The sequence below is a fragment of the Rhinichthys klamathensis genome, unplaced genomic scaffold (genome assembly GCF_029890125.1).
Source record: "Rhinichthys klamathensis goyatoka isolate OS25496 unplaced genomic scaffold, OSU_Roscu_1.1 h1tg000136l_1, whole genome shotgun sequence".
Classification (NCBI taxonomy): domain Eukaryota; kingdom Metazoa; phylum Chordata; class Actinopteri; order Cypriniformes; family Leuciscidae; genus Rhinichthys; species Rhinichthys klamathensis.
This window is the reverse complement of record NW_026606671.1, coordinates 848,077-869,628: the sequence shown is the minus strand read 5'-3', so window position 1 is coordinate 869,628 and position 21,552 is coordinate 848,077. Positions and strand designations below refer to the sequence as shown.

The window sequence follows — 21,552 nt, the reverse complement described above, 5'->3', positions numbered from 1 at the left end:
CTAGAGGAGCTCAATGTATTCTGTCTGTGATTAACCAAAGCTATGGTTTATGGGGGACAGGCTGTGCCAATTATGCGATATGAAACCCCACTGAGACTCCTTGCTGTGCTGGTTCAACATTACATCACTTGGGAATGCTCCAAAAATGTCAACTAAAATCATCAAAACATACCAAGCAGGGCCAGATCATATACTTGAATAATCAGATGAGAGAAAATGTTAGGCAGAATGTCCCAGTTCTCTTGTTTGAGAGCAGCTTTCAGAAGCAGCCATCAAGTGGTGATTAACACTCAAAGATGATCCTAGAGGGATTTGCCTTACCTGGAGGGTTGGAAAGTTCTTCTCCAGATCTCCCCAGCTCAAGATCCACACCTGGTCATGAGACTTGTCATAGTGAAGCTTCACTGGAACCCGGTCTGTGCTTACAGTCTGTTGACAACAACAGATCAACTCTTTCCATTTGCTCAGCAAAATCAGATACTGTAAAATGTAATTTAGTAAGCAGGGTTGGTCAATTCATAGGATGAAATCTGAACAGTGCTTTAAGTGGCCCAAAAGAGGTGGCGGTACTCTATTATTATTATTATTTTTTTTTTTTTTGCTGACTCCCCTCCTCCCCTGAGGTAACAACAACTATATTGAAGGGGGTTTATATAAACAGCAGTCAACAGACGACCTTATAAAAAATAATACATCCTTTTATTAGTTTGTGGATTTACTTTAGCTAGAAAGAGCTACTGAACATAAATAAAATGTGCAAAATGGTATTGAAAAAATACCCTTAGAAAGAGCTACAGTAGAAAGAGCTACTGAACATAAATAAAATGTACAAAATGTGGATATGAATCCAACTGGAAAAACTTGTGAAAAGATATATTTTGATTAGTCAAATAGCAAATAGCATATAGTGAAGCTCTAGCCATCTAGTGATTAAAGTGATTTTTATTTTATTTTAAAACTGCATTTTCCAAAAAATGGCCAAAAATCTTACATTAAACCATGTAAAATTATCCATGTTATCTCCATGAATGAAAGTTAGAAATCGGGGTCTTTTATAAAGTGAATTTGACATAAATGCTGTTTTTTTTGTAAAAAGCCTATTTAAATAAATATTAATTTATAGAAATTTAAAAGATATCATAAATCCTCCCAAAACTGCACAGATGTTGAGTAAAAACATTAATAAACAGAGTAAAATTACATTTGTAAAAAAAAAAAAAAAAAAAAAATTATTCTGAGCTTCGGTGCCGGAAGTAAATTTCCCATTCATTTCTCCCATTGACGTTTTGGAAAAAACATATCTAAAGAGTTTTAGAGCATGTCTGAGGATAACCAGCTACGGCTGAACTCATAAGCATACAACATATCGTTTCGAGTGAAAAAACGGAGAGAAAATCCAAATAAAATCAAAGGTACAAGACTGTGTACATATTTTCATTTCCGAGCGAAGGAACTACTCATCCCATAAACCACCGCGCCTCACTGAAGTCGACTGAAGCCACAACCGCGAAAGAGCCTTTTGAGCGACTTCCAAATCTGACGACGGCCACGCGAACTTTTTCCTCCAGTGAATTTTATATGGTGAATGTGCAGGGAAACACCTTTTCTAATTTAATGAAGCTTATATGTAAAACACATTGAGCATCTGGCTCGCTCATAGGCTGTACTGCGCCAACTGCACATCCAATGGCACGGGCGCCTCTGACGTGCGGCCAATGAGCTAGCCCTACGTCTTTACACGATCTTCAGTCTTCACGGACCTTCGCGGGGTTTAACCAGACAGGTACACGGCACGCACTGTGATGCTCTGTTTGTATTTTAACCGAGTAGCTAGCACTGACAGCGGCAAAAGCGACGCATGCGCTTTTCACTTGTAAAACTCAAGGGTGTATGGATAATGTAGTCTCTGCTCTCGGTGGGACGAATTAGGAGGCGTGCATTGTAAAGGGAGCTCTGAAAAGCGGCAGTGCAGCCAAAGGATTAAAACAGATGTGCAAATGAGCGTACCGGTACGCTAAAAGCACGTTCTGGGCGCACGGAGAGGTGGCGGTACGCTCAAGAGCTATATTTGGAAGTGGCGGTACTGAGTACCGGTGCGTACCGGCCCACTTAAAGCACTGAATCTGAACTGAATTATCCACACAGGATGTTAAACTGGGATGACAGGAAGAGAAGTGTACTAAATGCAATTCAAATAAATTAAACACAGTCACACAACAGAGGAATTTCATTAGTCCAACACAACAACAAAATAAGCAAAAACAGAAGAGTTGCTCTGTTTAAGGGTTTTCTCTTTAAATTGGCTTCACGATCCATTAAAAATGCATTAAAGATGCATTAAACTGATCAAAAGTGACAGTAAAGACTTTTACACCGCTACAAAAATATATTTATTTTGAAATAAATGCTGTTCTTTTGAACTTTCTATCCATCAAAGAATCATGTTTTACACAAAAAATATTTATGTCAATATTTTACAGTATTTTTGATCAAATAAATGTAGCATTGGTGAGCATAGGAGACTTATTTTTATTTATAAATACACATTTATGAATTCAATATAATTTAATGTACATTTTCACACTCAATTCACTTCTAAATGGCACACAATCCAATTCAAAATGAGCTAAACAGTATTCATTGGAGTGAAATTTTATATTTATCTCATGCTAGGCACAACTAAGACAGACGCTTCAGCAGGGACGTGCACAGGGGGGTTGCTCAGGTTGCCCGGGCAACTGCCCATATGCCCTTCTCGACTCAGGTTGCCCTTCCGAGGAAAAAAAAAATTAAAATAAAAAATCGTACAATGGATGCAGAATTTCACGTAGGCCTAGAGAAAAAAAAAAAAAAAAAAAAAAATCGCAAAGCCTCATTCACTTCCATTCGGGCACTCAGCTCAACTGTTTACGTGGCTGCAGCGCTGCACGCGACCGGTGCGTAAGACCCCGCAAATTACTTAAGGCCCCGCCTCCATCTCGTGTCATAGCGCGTCAATTAATGTGTACAACATCCATGACAAAATGAAGCGAAACTATCCTTTTGGTCACGAAAAGAGGAAGAAGAAAAAACCATGAGAGTGAATTGCGGGAACAACAATCAGGTAAACTTGTGTTCTCTCCTCTCTAAGTTTGATGTCAGCATAGTTTGATGTTTTTCGGTCTTGCTAACCTAGCTGGGCAGGCAGTGCATCTCTTGCATCACTTTGTGCCTGACAAAAGTGAGAGTAAAATACAATTTTTTTACGTTTGTTTTTGATAAACGACAAAGTGCAACGGTGTTTGTTTACTGCAGCTCAGAAAACATAACCGCGTCGCGTGTGTTATCGTGCGTTCATGCGCGTGCACGAAATGAAACCGGCATTTTTCAAGCAGAATTATGTGGAGACCAGACATACTGTGCAATACATGCACGTGAATGATGGCACTCCCAATCAAAGTACACATTATAAAACAAGACACTGATTATCTAGTCTCAGTGTAGTTAAAAACTCTAAACAACTGCACTAATTATGCAAGATAGAAAGCAATGTATTGACAATTTGACATTGATTGACTATTGATTTATAGACTATATTGAATTTAAAATGTTGATTAGCTGGACATAATTAATGTCCATAATTAAAACCATAATTAATCCGAAAAAAGCCAAAGCTCAGGGTTATAATTTATTATTTTCTTCTTATTTATGTTTACGTTAATATTCACTTATGTTAACATTCTATAGAAAATACTCTATTCAATAAATATTGTTTGTTTGAACCTCATTCTGTTCTATATTGTTGTAGCTACTTATTCTTTGACTGTTTTGTTTAAAGGAGGGAGGATTGTATTGGGAGCACCGAAGTGTCAGTTGTGACTGTGTGGCAATGGCAAATGGTTTACATAACTCACGAACTGAATACGAGCAAGAAGCACAACTGAATGTACGGGAAGCCAAAAGGTTAAAAAAAGGATTGTATTTTTTCCCAAAATCTAAGCGTTTTTTTTTTTTCATACAAGCAAGTTTTTCCATTCAATCCAGATTATTTCTTTTCAAATAAAATTAATAAATAAAAATAATTAAATAAACTAATATGAGGAACTCTTTTTCTCATGTATCTCATCTATAGGGGGGGGGGGGGGGGACCCTTTTTTCAGGTCAGAGCAACTGCCCCTCAAAATTCCTGTGCACGTCCCTGCGCTTCAGCATTTTTGCCCAGAGTCTCTTTGAAAAATTGATCCATTTTCCACATTGTCTGCTTCTAAAGAGTCCCTTGTGAGAATTCAATAAAATCACTGGAACTCATTATATTAATTCAAGAGGCTGATTCACACCATGTGATAAAAGCTCAATGACTTTTAACATTCTACAAAAGTCACAATAAAAGTTTACAAGTCCAACGCAACCATGACAGAGAGAACGTGTGTTGCTTCCGAAAACACAGCTGTACGTTTTTGTTTTTGCACATGCAGAGTTTGGTTATGGGTGTGCATTTTAAATACAGTGCTGACAGTAACAATAGCTCAGCCAGTTTGCAATTATAGCTTTGCATCCATATCCATTCTCTGTCACCTGGCTGGAGATATTCCACCGGGAAACAAATGATTCATTTTGTGCAGTGATAGCCTTACTGTGCAATTTTCACACCTCATTGTGCTTACATGGATGCACGCGAATATGAAAAAAAATGTCAATTTGCACATTGAGCATCGCAAAAATGATTATGCTTTCTCTTTTACTCTCAGTGGAGTGGAGTTTTTTTTTTTCTCTCAAAATGTCTCCAACTTCAGATGAGTGTTTTGTATTCATCTGGTGCAGCATTCCCTGTTAAGTTCTCCACAATGTGAGCATGTGCACAGCTTGTTTCGACAACACACGGCTTTAAAAGAAACCAAGAGTGAACCAGTGTTCGTGTTTAGCTATGACGAAGGAGGCTGATTGTTGTCTTCAGCGTCAATCTCCATGTGTGCAATAATCTGTGGGAGCAGATGTGCACATTGAATTTTTATCCCAGCACATCCCTCCCCCTTCTTCCGAGGATTAGATTAAATAATAGAAACTCTTCAGCACATATAAACAAGTTCTCGACGCCATCCTTAGCAGTTACAAAAAGCTGTAACTTTTTACATTTTCAGCATAAACCGTTTTGGTTGATAAATAGTGAATGCTCTGGCTTAAATGTGATTTGTAGACAAATATTGGATTCTTCTCTCTGCTTTTCAGTTTCTAAAAGATCAGGTGGCTATTTAGCACTTGCTAATCTGCATGGGGTAATGATAACCAAACTCGCAGATGACTGAATCATGAGTGCCAGTGCATCATGAGGCATCATGGGATACCCAAGTGAGGCCTGGCATGGAGAAAATGTCTTGCTGGCACTTATCCTGGCATTCCTGGCAAACCACTTTTCAGCCAGGCACATGAGCTGTTCACTGCATTTCATGTCTAGATCATAGATCAAATTGTAGAAGGTATCTACTTTTCAACAACTGAATTAAAAATTCACTCAAAAATAAAAATTTCGTAATCAGTTACTTCATCAAGTTTTTAAATCTTATTTTTATATGTAGAAGCTGCTTCCCTCTGATATACGTCACAATATGGAAGAAAAGAATATTGCAACTTCCCTATAGTGCCGACTTTAAAATATGCCAACTAGAACTTGAGGATTATGAATTATGCAGTACGCATGCCACATTACAGACATTAAATTGCAACATTTTTCAAATTTAATCATGTGGTATGTTCACAAGAAAAGTGTTTTGGTTACTGATTAACTGGCTTACCTGAACGGCCTTCTGGGATTGGATGTCTACAATGAGCAGCCTATTCAGCAACGGCTGTGTGGCGTAAATGAACTTGTCCTTCACATTGACAGCTGATGTCCACATACATTTCTGATCCTTCTCTCCCTCCACTTGTGGACAGACCTCCTCCTTCAGGAATAAAAAAAGGGTAATAAAAACTGACCACACACAGAAACATTATGGAGAGTGAATGCACCTCAAAAATGGCTTATTTCTGAGTTGAATGTCTCTTTTCGATAGAACACTGCTGGCCTATTCAACAATACTATTACACTTTTCAATGAAGTCACATAGCTTATATGAATCAGTTCTTTAGAACAAATTAATCTGTGAAAGAAACCAGTATAAGACTCTGTAGCATCTGCCTCAGAGGAAGAGACTGATAGTGGGGAGAAGTGTCATCATGAAGGCAAGCTCGGTCTAAATGTGAGTGTCTGTCAGACCTGAGGCTGAATGTGCTGTGGTTAAAGAGCTGAGAGCTGGCTTGATGGATGGCCACAAAGGTTGTGCAGAAGTGGGCATCTCCTGTGGTGATGCGGTTGACTGGGCTACTCAAGGGCTGCCAACGACAATCAAGACGGAGACTCAGACGGATGTGACTGGGTTCGTCAGGTCTAGCGACACTCTTGCAAGACTCAAATACAGATTTAGTTGGTCCAACAGCCACTGGCTTTTAAGGTTATTTTTAATGCTTGTAAATTACAAAGCTTACTCATGAGATCACAAAGAATGTTGCTTTTTTGCCTTGGTTTCTTATGTCCTAGTTTGTTTTAGTTACCAATTGCGCTCATCTGATGCTAGTTTAGTTACTGGTTTTGTCCTCGGTATTTATACCACATTTAGTTGGGGGTTATTGTTATTGCTTACGTATACACTACCGTTCAAAAGTTTGGGGTCAGTGAGAATTTTATTTTTTATTTTTTGGAGGAAAGAAATCAATACTTTTATTTATCAAGGACAGTAAAGACATTTATAATGTTACAAAAGATTCTATTTCAAACAAATGCTGTTCTTTTAAACTTCCTATTCATCAAAGAATCCTAAAAAAAAACAAAAAAAAAACTGTACAACTGACAGACCAACAACTGTTTCAACATTGATAATAATAATAAATGTTTCTTGATCATCAAATCCTCATATTATACTGATTTGTGAAGGATGATTTGACACTGAAGACACTGACACTGGTGATGCTGAAAATTCAGCTTTGATCACAGGAATAAATTACACTTTACTATATATTCACACAGAAAACAGCTGATTTACACTGGAATAATATTTAATACTATAACTGATTTTTGTTGTATTTTTAATCAACTAAGCGCAGCCATGGTTAGCAGAAGAGGATTCTTTTAAAAGTATTTAAAATCGTACCGACCCCAAACTTTTGAACGGTAGTGTATATTAGTTTGCATTGCTCCAATGCATCTTCCTTGCTCCTGAGTGTTTTTGTTATATTAATTTAATAAAGACGGCTGTAAATTGATCCATACATGCTCTCTCGCTCTGAAACAATGTGTTAAATAACTGATTTCTATGTGAACATATTTTAAAATGAATAAAATGTATTCCTGAGATGGCAAAGCTGATTTTTCAGCATCATGACTCCAGTCTTCAGTGATGCTTCAGAAATCATTCTAATATACTGATTTGGTGCTCAAGAAACATTTCCTATCTTTATCAATAACCAGCAATTATCATTAATCATTTTAATATTTATTTTGTGAAAATAATTTAGATTATATATTTGTTCTTCAATTGAGGTGTCATTTTAACAATTAACCAACAATGTTGCACATTTGCTATTGAAGTTTAATCAAAACATAGTGTTTATCAATTATAAAATAGTGTCAGCTGCCACTATTTTAACTGCAATGATCATTAAGATCTTTAAAACGATCAGTGAATATTTTAAAAAGAGGGAAGTACATGTGACAGTGATTTCCCACAAGCAGAACATAGGAAAAACATATCGTAATGCTCTCTAAATGTTCTTCCCCAGACAGAGTTTGCACTGGGGCTTGCCGTTATGGCCTGGCATTTGACTGATGTCCTAATAGAGGCCTGTTGCCTCTCTGGAGGCTGGAAACTCAAGCTCTCACCGCCCAGAGCTCCAAACAAACACAGCTGTCTCATCAGCATACCCAGCTCCGATGGAACAGCAGAACAGAGGAAGGCAATCATTTAATAGCTTGTGTAAATCTAGCAGCTACCTATCAGAAAGAGCCGAGAAATGATATGCAGTGTAGGGATGTAAGAGATGGAGGGAGGAGCTCAACTGATGTCTGTGCTGAGAAAGTTCAGTATTGCTGTTTATACTGATATGCAACCAAGAAGCAGCAGAAGAATTACGGAAAAGAAATGATGGATGGATGGATGGATGGATGGATGGATGGAACAGGTAGAAGGAAGGATGGATGGGTCAATGGAATTAAGGATGGATGGAAAGAAAGGAAGGATGGATGGAAAGAAAGGAATGATGGATGGAGAGATTGAAGGAAAGAAAGAGAGAAAGAAAGAACGGGTGGATGGGTGAGTGGAATGAAATGAGATGGGATGGGATGAGATGAATGAGATGGAAGGAAAGAAAGAAACAAAAAAGAGAGAAAGAAATGATAGGTGGATGGACGGAAGGAAGGAAGGAATGAAGGATGAATGGATGGAAGGATAGATGGAGAGATGAAATAAAAAGAAAGAGAAAGAAAAGGAAGGAACTATGAATGGATGGATCAGAGAAGAAAAGAAAGAAAGAGAAGGAAGGAACTATGAATGGATGGATAAGGAGAGATGGAAAGAAAGGTAGGATGGATGAATGTATTAATGGATGGAGAAGGAAGGAAAGAAAGAAACAAAGAAAGAAGGATAGAAAGACGGGCGGGTGGATAGAAGGAAGGAAGGAAGGAAGGAAAGAAAAACGAAGGCATGAAGGAAGGAAGAAAGGATGGATGAATGGAAAGAAAGAAAGAATGGATGGATCGAAGGAAGGATGATGGATGGAAAGAAAGGAAGAATGAATGGCTGGATGGAGAGAAGGAAGGAAAGAAAGAAACAAATAAAGATAGAAAGAAAGGATGGGTGGATGGATGGATGGAAGGAAGGAAGGAAAGAAAAAGAAAGGAAGGAAAGAAGGACGGGTAGCTGGAAAGACAGGGAGGATGAATGGATGGATTGAGAGATGGAAGAAACAAACAAAGAAAGAGAGAAAGAAATGAAGAAAGTATGGGTGGATGGATGGAAGGAAGGAAAGAAAGAAAAAGAGGAAGGAAGAAAGGAAGAAAGGAAGGGTGGATGATGGAAGGAAGGAAGGAAAGAAAAATAGGAAGGAAGGAAGGAAGGAAGAAAGGATGGGTGGATGAATGGAAGGAAAGAAAAAGAGGAAGGAAGGAAGAAAGCATGGGTGGAAGGAAGGAAAGAAAAAGAGGAAGGAAAGAAGAAAGAAGGGTGGATGGATGGAAGGAAAGAAAAAGAGGAAGGATGGAAGGGTGGATGGATGGAAGGAAAGAAGGAAGGGTGGATGAATGCAGCACCATCCATGCTGTATGTAGCAAATGAGCTAAAGTAGCATAACTCTGGGAGCATGTAGCAAACATCAGCAATCAGCCGTTCTTGTTGTGAAATAAATGTACCAAAAAGCTGCTAAATAAAAAGCACTCCTAAACTTCAGCCTTTGCTTTGGGTTAGAGCAAGCAGGAGGGAAAACAGAGGGTTTCTATTGTACATTTTTAAATTCACATTTCTTTGATACGACAGCTCACCTGCAGGCCAAGAAGCTTCTCGCTGGGTTTGATGTGTCTCTGAATCTCACAGGCCACTGGCTGGATGACTTTAATACCGTCCTCATAAAACACATAGAACATGTTTCCAATCCCCAGACCTGTAGTGGGACATAAATGAGTGTGTTCAGGGCTCAGATCCCCCCGAAAACATGGTGGACCGCAGCATTAACACAGTCCAGACAAACGCTTCACATTAATATTGTATTAAAACGCCATGCTTACCTTCCTCTCTCCACAGGATGTTTGCCACTGAAAGAGAACACAAAGAAAACTCCCATGAGAGAGGTGTGATGCACTTTACTCTTCTGAAAGTTTTCAAATCCGATACACCAGAGATAAAAGATGAACTCACACTTCCGGCTATAAACCTCCCACAGATTATTGCAACAACATTTGTAATTCTGGTTGGTTTTTCGAACGTAGTTTGAAGCTATGGAGAGTTGTATTTGATTTGGCCAAGTAATTATACTCTGCAACCCGAGGAGTTTATTGATTTGACTCGCTCATGTGTAATCAATACTGTGTCGGCATTATACATTGAGGTCGGCCTGCGGGGATTTATACACACACACGCAGAGCCACCAACCACAGCGTTCACACGGAGGAAACAATGTGCATAAGGGTGAAAGTCGGAGCTTATCTTTGCATTAAGCATGATTATTTACCCATAACTGCTGTGAATAGTATTACCTTTTAAAACACTTAAACTTTGGAGATTGAGATCAATGCCTTACTAACAATGATCAAAATACTTTAAAATGGGTCTTATGGCAATCAAGCAGCTTAGCAAAGCATAACCAAAAAATATCACACAATTAACTCCAGAATAATTCCAAAAGCATTTTAGAGCAGAATAAATGGGCTAATAACTACAATAAAACCCCTCTGCTAGAAAGAAATGATCCCTGATGGCCCCAGCATTTGTGCTAAAAATAACAATGACGGCCATTACCCTCAAATGACAGATGTGCCATTATTCATCAATATGTGTCACCCAGGATCTATTGATAAATATATTAGCATGAAAGAACAGCACATTATGCCAGTAACAACCAAATTCTCCTCCTCATTACGTTATTACTGACTGTTCACTAGTGCGGTTTGTAGTGAAGATGTGACCTCTAACCGTTCCTCGGCAATCTGATTCAATCTCTCACAGACTGCCAATCAATCTCCCACAATCCACCTGTGCTACAATCCCTACACCAAGCGATTCTCATTCTCCACTCTCACTTCATCAAGAAGACAGGGGAGCAGAGTAACGCGTTCAACAATAGTGAGTTCATCTTCAAAAAAGTCCTTAGTCAAGTTCTTTTTCTATGAGTTAATGTATCGGCGCAATCTAAAAGACTTTTGTGAAAAATATTGCCACTGCATCAGCAATTGATGAGGAATGTAAAAAAGACTGGGGAAACACGGAGCTCCGCTACAGAATGGAAGCAGAAGGGAGTGGTTTGGAAGAAATAAGCCCTGTCTTTTCCAATAACACAGTGTACTGACACAATATCACCGAGCAGGGAGAATAAAGAACTTTGGGAATAAGAAGTTCTTTCAGTGGAGTCACTCTAGGTCTGGGTTCAAATTAAATTCAGACTCAACATGCAACCAAAAATACCAGAACATTTTGTATGTTTATGCTAAACTACTATTCTTAACATTCTCAAAAAAAAATAAAAAATTGAAGGGCCAGATTAACTAAACAGGGCAAATTAGCGTAAGAACCCCTTTACCAGTGTTGGGAAAGTTCATTTTCTACATGAACTAGTTCAAAGTTCAGTTCACAAATTTTTAAAATTCAGTTCATAGTTCATACTTCAAAAAATGAACTAGTTCATAGTTCTTTTTTTCCATATGTTGCTGCGAGCTTTTTTTAAAATTATTATTATTGCCACAGCCCATACCACAGACAGCAATTATTTTATCGACGGGCAAAGTTTGCACAGAAATGTAAGATTTTTCCCATCCTCACCGACCTTGTCATACAACTCGTTTAAATAATCATATACGACGCCTCCTCGCTCGCTGCTTGATGACGCATGCGGCGGCCGCGGTGCGACACTGGTGGTTGGTGTTGCCAGATTGGGTGTTTTTTTCCAGCTACATATTAAGGCCTGTTTACGTGTGTTTTAGCCGGGTTTTCGCCTGGAAGGCTCTATAGAAATCTGGCACCCTATTAAACACAGTTAAACTGAGAGAGCGTGCGTTCACAGACACCAGAATGAACGAGTAAACTGAACGTACTCACCGTAACGTTCATCAGGCAGTAATTCAGTACGTTCAGTTTACGTTCGCCCAAAATATGAACGAGTTCATAAACTATCGTTCATTGAACGCGTTTAGGCACAACACTGCCCCTTACACACCAAAAAAAGCGCCGATGGGAGTGGAAAGTTCTACGCGTGATCTACTGACGACGCGCAAATTAAAAAACACAAATGCAGCCGGATCATTTCCATAAAGGCCAACGCAGTCTACCAAGAGCAGCTCAAATTAGAGTCTGGTTTAAGTGCTGTTTTTGGGCATAAGTAATGGCGCACATACCAGTAAATTGACTGGCACGATTCATTTAAATACTCTCCTCTCATAAATTTTGCATCTGCAATATAAGCAATAAAGTCAGCCGCAAAAATAACTGTGCCCAAGCCTTTTCAGTGCTGATTTTTCACTGCGTGCAGTCTTCAGTTAAATCCTGACAGTAGTTTTTTAACACCTAAAGAGGGTTTACGCTGGAGCAAACTGTTAGTAAACCTGGCCCAAAAGCTGCTAAAAAATATTTTGGAAACACTTTATTTCGACTTTTTCTACTTTAGACATTCTACAAACTATAAGTAACTTACAGATGTCATCTCATTCTACTAACCCTAACCCTACCCTAACAGTCTACTAATACTATAAGGAGAGTTAGTTGACATGTAATTTGCAAATGAATGAGACTTAGTTGACATAGTTGCAAAGTTACTTATAGATAGTAGAATGCCTACAGTAGACTATAGCAATAAAGTGTAACCAATATTTTGCACCAATCATTGTTGCGCTGACGGTTAGCCAGTCACAGTGACATGAATGCAATGGTCAAAAGAGACACTGCCTCCCTCTATCCACAGGTGTCGCTGTTGGACATTGTCACATTAGACAAATCAGTAGCTTATTCACTATTTGACATCATATAAAAAAGCATGGATCTTTATAGAAAAAGCCCATACAAAAGCCCAGTTTGTACATTATATTACATAATTGGTTTCATCCATCCATCAAAATGGTTCAGGTTAGTGGAACAGGGCTGCTGTGAGAAACCACAAACTCAAATACACTCTGACCGAAACGCTATGTTCTCGACAGCAGAGTCACACTTCAAGCTGCCAGTGGGAGATAAAGCAGTGGTACAAGTCGACTGCGATAGTGTAACAGGTGATGGCCAGTGTTGGACTCTAATTAGGTCTCCAACACAACGGAAAACTAATCAAGACGAATGCCTGGGGTGCGCATTTCAGCTTTGCCTCTCTGAATCATTCATGGACCTATCAAAGCATTCATGAGTTGAGAATGCAACTCTGTGTCTATCGCGGTAATGCTCTGTTATGCAAATACCCCTGGTGGTCCTGCATAATTAAAAGAGCAAACATGATTTAATTACGACAATTATGAAGACTCAATAAGTGAATATTCTATACTACTGAAGGAGTTGTTGAAGTAACCTTTCCTACTTTCTACATAGTGTGCAGTGTGTATATGGAAAAATACTGTGTATTCAGTAGGGTTGGAAGGTCATGCTACCTTACAGATGAGTGCTATACCTTATTTTGCTGGTATTGCTTTCTTTAAACTTTAATACAAACTCCTACAGTCTTTTGGATATTGAGGTTAATGCCTTCAGGTTTAGGGCAACACCTCAGAGAGTGGCTGATGCTGAAATAGACTCCGGAAAATACATTTGATGAAAGAAGGAAAAAGAAAATAGCCACTAATTTCTGCCTTAGAGCGGTAATATGGAGTGTAAGGCTAAACTGTCCAAGAAAACAGGCCTTAAGACACATCTTTGCACACACAAGGTTCAAGTTGATAATTAATTACATTAAATTAATAAGAGAGAAAAAAGGCAAGTCTGCATGAAACAGTATTTATATACACAGTTGGTGTCAGAAAGTATTTCTAGTGTTTTTGAAATGATCTCTTATGCTCACTATTTATTTGTATTTATGCATTTATTCAATAAACAATACATTAAAAACAGTAATATTGTGAAATATCATTACATTTGAAAATAAGCATCATTACTCCAGTCTTCAGTGTCACATGATCCTTCGGAAATCATTCTAATATGCTGATTTGGTGTTCAACAATCATTTCTTATTATTACCAATGTTAAAAACAGTTGTGCCGCATAAAGGGTTTGTTTACTCAAAAAATGAAAATGTCATTTACTCACGCTCATGTCGTTCCAAACCTGTAAGACTTTTGTTCATCTTCGGAACACAAATGTTCTCAATCTCTGTGAGATTTCGGTCTTTCCATTGTCAGCCTAGGCAAATACCACTTCAAAATGTTCGTAAATAGATTGTAAAACTAATCCATATGAATTGGGCGGTTTAGTCAAAATTTCATTCAGATTTCATTAAAAAGAACTTCATTTGTGTTTCGAAGATGAGAGTCTTATGGGTTGTATAGTAAATGAATATTTCATTAAAAAATGTAAGTTTTTCTCATAATTTAATCACCCTCATGTCACTCCAAATCCAATGAATGGAGACCAGAGGTTTCAGACTGAGTCTATGTGACATATATGCTATGTTCTAACATTTCTAAAGTAATAAAAAAATCCCTGTGTGAGAAACAGACCAAAATAGACTGAAGCCTGCTGTGTAAATGATGGCTGAGAGTAGTGAACAAATTGTTTAGACAAGTTTTCTGAACTAGGATTCTTTTTCTTTTCATTAGAATTAGAAATGAACAAAGGAATAAAAGCAAGGAAATGGCTGCATACAGTTCAATATTTCTTTAGATCAGAGCTGTCCACACTTAACTTAAAAACTTTTTTTAATGGCAGAGGTGAGCGTGATCACTGGCATATCCCAGCATGCAACAGCAAAGAGATGCCTGCATTGTTTTGATGGGCCTAGTGTGTGACAGAGAAGAAAACAAAATTACAGGGTTCTGAAAAGCTCTCTATAGAGTAGAGCATAGACTTCCTGATCCAAAAAAAGTAACCATCCCATTTGGCTTTTGGCAAGGCACTTGCTAACATATGAGAGTTTTGTTTGACTGAGGAAATGTGGGTACTCAGACACATTTTGTTTCTCTCTGCATCTGTTCCTTTATTTCCATTCCCCATCTCTCATGATAACACCAGAGCAAACATGGAATCCCATAATCCAACAAGAACACAGCTGCGTGAGACCACAGAGATCAGCCCTACTGTTGTTTGTATGTTTGCAGCAGGTGGTGTTTATCCGAAAGCCTTAAATACTTGTCCAGTACTTTTCCCCTTGACAAGACAGCAAAGGCTTATTGTCTCGTTTCTTCTTATAGATGATGAGCACAATCACACCTGAGTGCTTCGCATCACACCAGCTTCAAATCATTCGCCTGTTTAAATCCTCCTCCCATAGCACACATCTGCTGACATTCTCATGGCAAATACATCTTCTGGGACACGAGATGTACTCAAATGTTTGATGATAGCAGTATAACTTGCGACAGTATTTGCTGTCTTAAGTATTAATTGAATTAGGGGTTTTGCACCGATTTGCACAGACACACACACACACACACACACACATGCACACGCACGCACGCACACACATATTATATTCATATATATATATATATATATATATATATTAAAATAATACTTTTATTTAGCAAGAATGCATTCAATTGATTAAAAGTGTTACAAAAGATTTTTGTTTAAAAAAAATTGCTGTTCTTTTAAACTTTCTATTCATCAAAAATGTATCTATTCATTCTAAAAAAAAAGGTCTGTTTTGAGTGTCTTTTATTTTGAGGTTTTCTCATTAGTTGTGTTCGATTTGAGCGGCGTATCTTGTTAGTCATTAGTCTTTGTGTATATACTGTATATCCCTCATGTTCCCATTGTATCATGTCTAGCCTTGTTTTGTGTTAACGCTGTTTGTGAGTTTGTTTCCTGTTCATGCTCAAGGCTAGCCTAGAAATCTAGACTCCCCCTAGCGGCTGCAAAAATTATTTTGCAGCCAGTGTAGTCTAGCAACTCTCCGTTGACTTTCGAGCTGGAAAAACCAAACTCTAGTCAGGCCAATCACATTGTGTATAGAGTCGAGGGGCGGGCTTAACATAATGACGACACAGATGCGACGGTTCACTGCTACTTGAAAACAAAGAATGGCTGCTGCTGCTGGCGAACAGCTGTCTTTCGATTCGGCTTTGGCCTGGATGATTTAAAGTTAAGCTTTTCTTTGAAACATGAACAAAGAACGGCACTTAAGTCATTTTTAAAAAAGGAAGATGTGTTCTGTGTGAAGATGTGTGAGATCGCTCTGACTACGTCACCTTCTTCGTTGCTCTGGTTGGTTGTAGCGCTATCCTATTGCGTGCAGAGGGAATTTGAAAGACAACCGTTTATCCCGCCCCTCGTATTGAACCCTGTCAATGGTGAGTTACCAGACCTAACATCCTGATGTAGGTCTGGCATGCCAGGCTAGCTCAAGGCAAGACTTTGTTTATTTTGTGTTTGTATAAACTGCACACCTCGGAGTACTTGCCTTACAGTGGACTTATTTGACAAAAAATACTAAGCAGCAAAAATGTTTCTAAAACACCAAATCTGAATTATTTATGAAGGATCATGTGACACTGAAGACTGGAGTAATGGTTGCTGAAAATTCAGCCTTGCTGCAGTAATAAATTCATGTTTTTATCTTCACAATATTACTGTTTGCACTGTATTTCTGATCAAACAAATGCAGCCTTGGTTTTAAGAGACTTTTCCAAAAACATTCAAAAATCTTATCGACCCCAAACTTTAGTACAGTAGTCTATATGCAAAAATATATTACGTTTTTTTACTTCTGAAATCCTAGTTGTTAAACCAGACATGTTGTGCCGATTAAACAACAATATTTGAAAGTGACACCGGGCCAGAGTGTTCAGCAACACAGTCTGTGGAAAGTACGACAAAAAAAAAAAAAAAAAAAAAAAATTCACACTTTAATACCATTAGAAACAAAATTGGAAGATAGTGTACTACCATTGTAGTGGACTTTTACTCAGTGGCCCTTGAAGATTAGAATTTTTTTTTACAGACACCCAATTTCATGATCTCTAGAGCACCGTGGCTGGGCTGAGGGACACTGTCTGACCTTTAAATCTTGAGGAGAGAGAGGGATGGGACCAAGATCATTATCTCCCCTCTGAGTGTGGTGTGTTTCCCCCCGCTGACCTGTAGAACGGCACTGACCCCAACTACCGATGGCTGACCACCAACCTCACCTTGTTTTGCCCTTTAGATGTACGATTACTTTTATCGCACGCCCCCTGCAACCTTTCAGAAGCTGTAATACTTACTGTACATTTAAAAGCCAACACACAACTTTGCTATAAGTTCTAGCTATTACTGTTCTGTATCAATGGTCATCTTGTGTAGCCAGGCACCAATGAAAGCTGGATTTTCAGGCATATAATGTATTGAAAACATATCTCGCATAAATAAGTTGGACAAATTCATTGCACAAAACTGAGGCAGCGTATTAAAGGCTTATTGATATCCATATAGTGATTGGGCACAATATGGAAATGTATTTGCCAGGCTGGTGCGTTCTGTGGAAGCAGGGAGCCGTGTATCATCCCAGGCTTACGAGTTCAGACCTGCCGTTCCAGGACTAATGTGAGAGGAAATCCCAGCTGACAGTGCAGGATTGTTCCTCTCATTCACAATGAAGGCAATAGCACAGACTATCAAATCCAACTATTTAGCCTGGTTTCAACACAAGAGACGAATCAGAACTATTAAAAGAACAGTTAACCCATGTGGACTAACTTTCATGTTGATTAAAACCTGTATGACGTTCTCAAAGCGAAAATGTATTCTAGAATACAAATGATTTGTGACGCCTATGAGAATATTTTCACACGCAGAGATCTAGATCTATGAGATGATCTAGAGCGAGTGTTGATCCAGACAGCTGGAGGAGTTCATCTGACGGAGCAGAGATCAAAGGCTCTGGATGAACTGACTCCAGATCAGTGGGCATGCTGTAGTGAATCTGAAAAAAATACTTTCATCCTTTATGCATGCAGGGAAAACACAGGCAGCACTGGCTCTGGTTGTATGACCTGTGAGGAAACTCTGGCCTTCTGTCTGTACAGTGCATTGAGCGGTCACATCTCGCTAAACTACAATACCCAGACCTCTGAACTATGTATCCCAACACCTTCACAAAACTATTAGAGGTAACATGACCGATGACCTGTGAGGTTCCTATGCATCCTTCACTGCCCAGAACTTCATGGCTTACAATACAATGAATCACCAGACTGTATCAACAAGCACATAAAAACACATACTCAACCATTCAAAAGTTTGGGGTCAGTAAGATTTTTTACAAATAAATTAATACTTTTATTCAGCAAGGGCACATTAAATTGGTCAAAAGTGACAGTAAAGACATTTGTAATGTTATAAACAATTTCTATTAGAATTAAAAGCTGTTCTTTCGAACTTTCAATTAATCAAAAAAATCTTGAAAAAATGTATTTAACATTGATAATAATGAGAAATGTTTCTTGGGCACCAAATCAGCATGTTAGAATGATTTCTGAAGGATCATGTGACTCTGAAGACTGGAGTAATGATGCATAAAAATTCAGCTTTGCCATCACAGAAATAAATTACATTTTAAATTATATTCAAATTAAATTAAAATTATATTAAAAAAAATGCAGCCTTTATTCTTTATCAAAAATAAAACTAAAAATAAAACTTCCCAATCTTTTGTTTTTGAATGGTAGTGTAAGGGTTTCATCAACTGGTTAACTATTGGAGTTCTTTTGGTCAACTAGTTGCGGTTGTTTAATAAATGGTGACAGCAAGAGGAAAATCTAAAAATGATATTGAAACATTCAATAAAATTTAGTTTTCAGTGCTCCCATAGTAACACTCCCAAGTACAATCCCAAGTGTTTTTTGACTAAGCAGAGTCATCAACAAAACAAGCAGCACTCATTTCAAAAGACAAAAACAAGCAATATTTCCTACCCTACAAAGGTAAAATGGATTAAATGAAGAATGAAAGACTTACTGTTTTTTTTTTACTGATTTAATTTTAAATTGTCATAACTTTTAGATACAAAAACATTCAAATAATAATTTACTGAACAAAAGATTAATTCGAATTAATTCTAATTCTAAATCTGTTCAATATTCAAAGTTCAATACGAAATTCCTTCAGTTAATCTTATATAATAAATCTTATTTTCCATTTATTTCAATGCATAGCACCATAAACCTACTGACAAATATTGAAAAATCAGGCCGCTGGGATTCTTCTTCCATTATTTGATCTCTTTCTGGTACTATTATTATCTGAAGTTATCTGAAGTTTATAAACTATTAATGTTCAGTCTGATGAATAATGCAAAGAAACAGGAAGTGAAGTTCCATCATAGGGAGGGATGGACTGCACGTCATGACTTATACATACACGTTTTCCGAGCGGAGTCCTCCACGAACAGAGAGGAGATGTCCTCGTCCACACCCGCCTCGTTGCGCGCGATGCAGGTATAGGCGCCGGTGTCCTCGAAGTGAACATTACTGATGTGCACCTCGCTCCCGTTAGCTGGAAAGGAAAGAAAGAACGAAGGTAGGACTGAAGTGAACTTTTCCTCCATCACCTCTCTAAATCCCTTGTGAAAGAAACGGCTCCATTTATGCAAGTTCCTCTAATGGGATCATGAAAATGTGTTTAATAACGGCTGAAAGTTGTCTCAAGTTGTCATGTTAGCTTTAGCTGACTTGACAAACGTTTGTTGATGAGAGGCCCCACAGGGGGGATTTGTGGGATTGAGTAAAGATCTAGATTATGACAAACACGTCAATCACTGCTACAGTGGAACCAGCAGGCATCACGGCTATATAAAGCTCCTTCAGAACGACAAGATCAATGTCTGCTTGTGTAAAGAATACAGGCACTTTTTTTTTCCAAGGTGAAATCAGCTAGTGTAAAGGCTTTTGTTGAGAACAGAGGACTCTACTGCCATTAGGGTTGGGAATTCCCTGAATTCCCGAACTGGTTGCATTGATTAAAACATTTTTCTGTTAATGGTTCTCACACATGCATTCTTCTGGAATAGATAGCCGCCCCTTTAACCATCATGCCGAACACTGCTAAGAATGGTAAGGAACAGGTCCAGTTATATGTCCATTTGAGCTTGGTTCAGCACGGCACGATTACAACCCGTTCTCGGCCAGGAATTCTGTGTTTCGGCCCGGTAGAATGCGTGTAGTGACCTCGCCACTCAGGATTGGTCGCTTGTCTGTTGCCTGGCTAACAGTTTCTCAACAGCAATGTGCAGAATTTGAGCAAAGTAAACACAAGTTAATAGTAAAAATAAAAGAATACCAGATCATCTTCCACAATGCGGTCGCTATTAACATCTCATACCGTCTGTAAAGTCTTGACACATTTGTATTACATTCCAAAGAGGTTTGTTATCAGCCCCAGAGTGGAACATGGAACCATATCCGTTCAGGCTGGGCCAGATCGGCACGAATTGGAATGGTTAAGCAATGAGAATGGTTTGGCTCGATGGTGAAAAAGTGGCTAATGACTTGAGAGATTTTTATCTCATCATTTGGCAGTGGAATTGCATTTTCCCCACAAATATTACTCCTTAATGGCACTAAAAGATTCTTTAAATGAAAGGAACCAGAATGAAAATGGCGTAATTCTTTAAGATTGACACCCATAATTGTCCTATAGAGAGGGCATGCTTAAATGCTTGTATCCTTAAATGTGAAGTGTCATTTCTGTGCCATTTGCAGCATTACAATCATAAATCATAAAAAGAATCAGAAATGTCCAATGGTTATTTGTTTGTACCCTGAAGTGTGAGTTGTTTGGAGAGTTTTGTGGTGATGTCCATGCCGTTCTTTAACCATGAGAGTTGTGGGTCGGGGATGCCTTCAGCGTAGCACCGCAGACTGGCTGTGACCCCCGGCTCGCGCGCCTGGCTCTCTGGATACACCCGGATAACAGGGGGCACTATGAAAAAAACAGAGGGAAGGACAGAGTGTAAGCAAAGATAATGAATGAACAAACAGTCAACATCCTGGGCTGTGTTTCCCCAAAGCATTGTGAGCCAAGTTGATCGTAGAGACCATTGGTGGCAATGTTTTTATTATCTGCTTGTGTATTCGATGCTTTTGGGAAACACAGCCCTAAATGGTCAGCATGGTGAAATAAGAGGTTTTTTCATTCTACAAGAAAGTACATATATATCATTTTGCTTATTTACCATTTACTTTATTTAGAACTCTATAAGTGAGGAAATGGGAGAAATGAGAGGAAATGTTTGGACAGTCCCGGCAGGGTGACCAATTTTGTAGCACACAAGGGGGTTGATTTAATGAAATGCTTAGCTTCAAGACACAGGGAGTGAAATCAGAGCATTAAGCTCCCTGGGACTGTGGGCTTCAACTCACGATTGAAAAGCAGAAATCATTTAGTGTAAAAATCGCGAGCTCAGGTCCTTGTGGTGTTCCAAGATCAGCTCATTGCTAATGAGCAGATTTTGATAAACAGTAAACCGTGTGAAAACAAAGCCATGAAGCATGAAGGAAATGTAGGAAAACGTATAATCTCAGTGTAATACTGAGTTTGAGAAAGCAAGTTAAAAATCAACATTTTACCCTATTTCAATATTAATATTACAAGAAAAATGCTGCTTTGTGTTCTGAAAAGTGTTATGAAGCCATTAAAATAGATTTGTGTGAGGAACAAACCGAAATTTTATTAT

At 38.4% G+C, this 21,552-nt stretch overlaps 1 protein-coding gene across 2 annotated transcripts in view; it reads right to left on the bottom strand.

Moving 5' to 3' along the window:
- The window catches only part of fstl5 (follistatin-like 5), a 141,763-nt gene that overhangs the window by 8,336 nt on the left and 111,875 nt on the right, over positions 1 to 21,552 (bottom strand). For both annotated transcript variants that reach the window (XM_056257240.1, XM_056257241.1), the window contains exons 9-14: positions 20,637 to 20,798; positions 19,239 to 19,373; positions 9,788 to 9,814; positions 9,545 to 9,663; positions 5,769 to 5,918; positions 322 to 429 (exon numbers count right to left, since the gene is read on the bottom strand). In XM_056257240.1, coding sequence (XP_056113215.1) covers positions 322 to 429; positions 5,769 to 5,918; positions 9,545 to 9,663; positions 9,788 to 9,814; positions 19,239 to 19,373; positions 20,637 to 20,798 — 701 coding nt within the window. The remainder of the gene's footprint in view (positions 1 to 321; positions 430 to 5,768; positions 5,919 to 9,544; positions 9,664 to 9,787; positions 9,815 to 19,238; positions 19,374 to 20,636; positions 20,799 to 21,552) is intronic.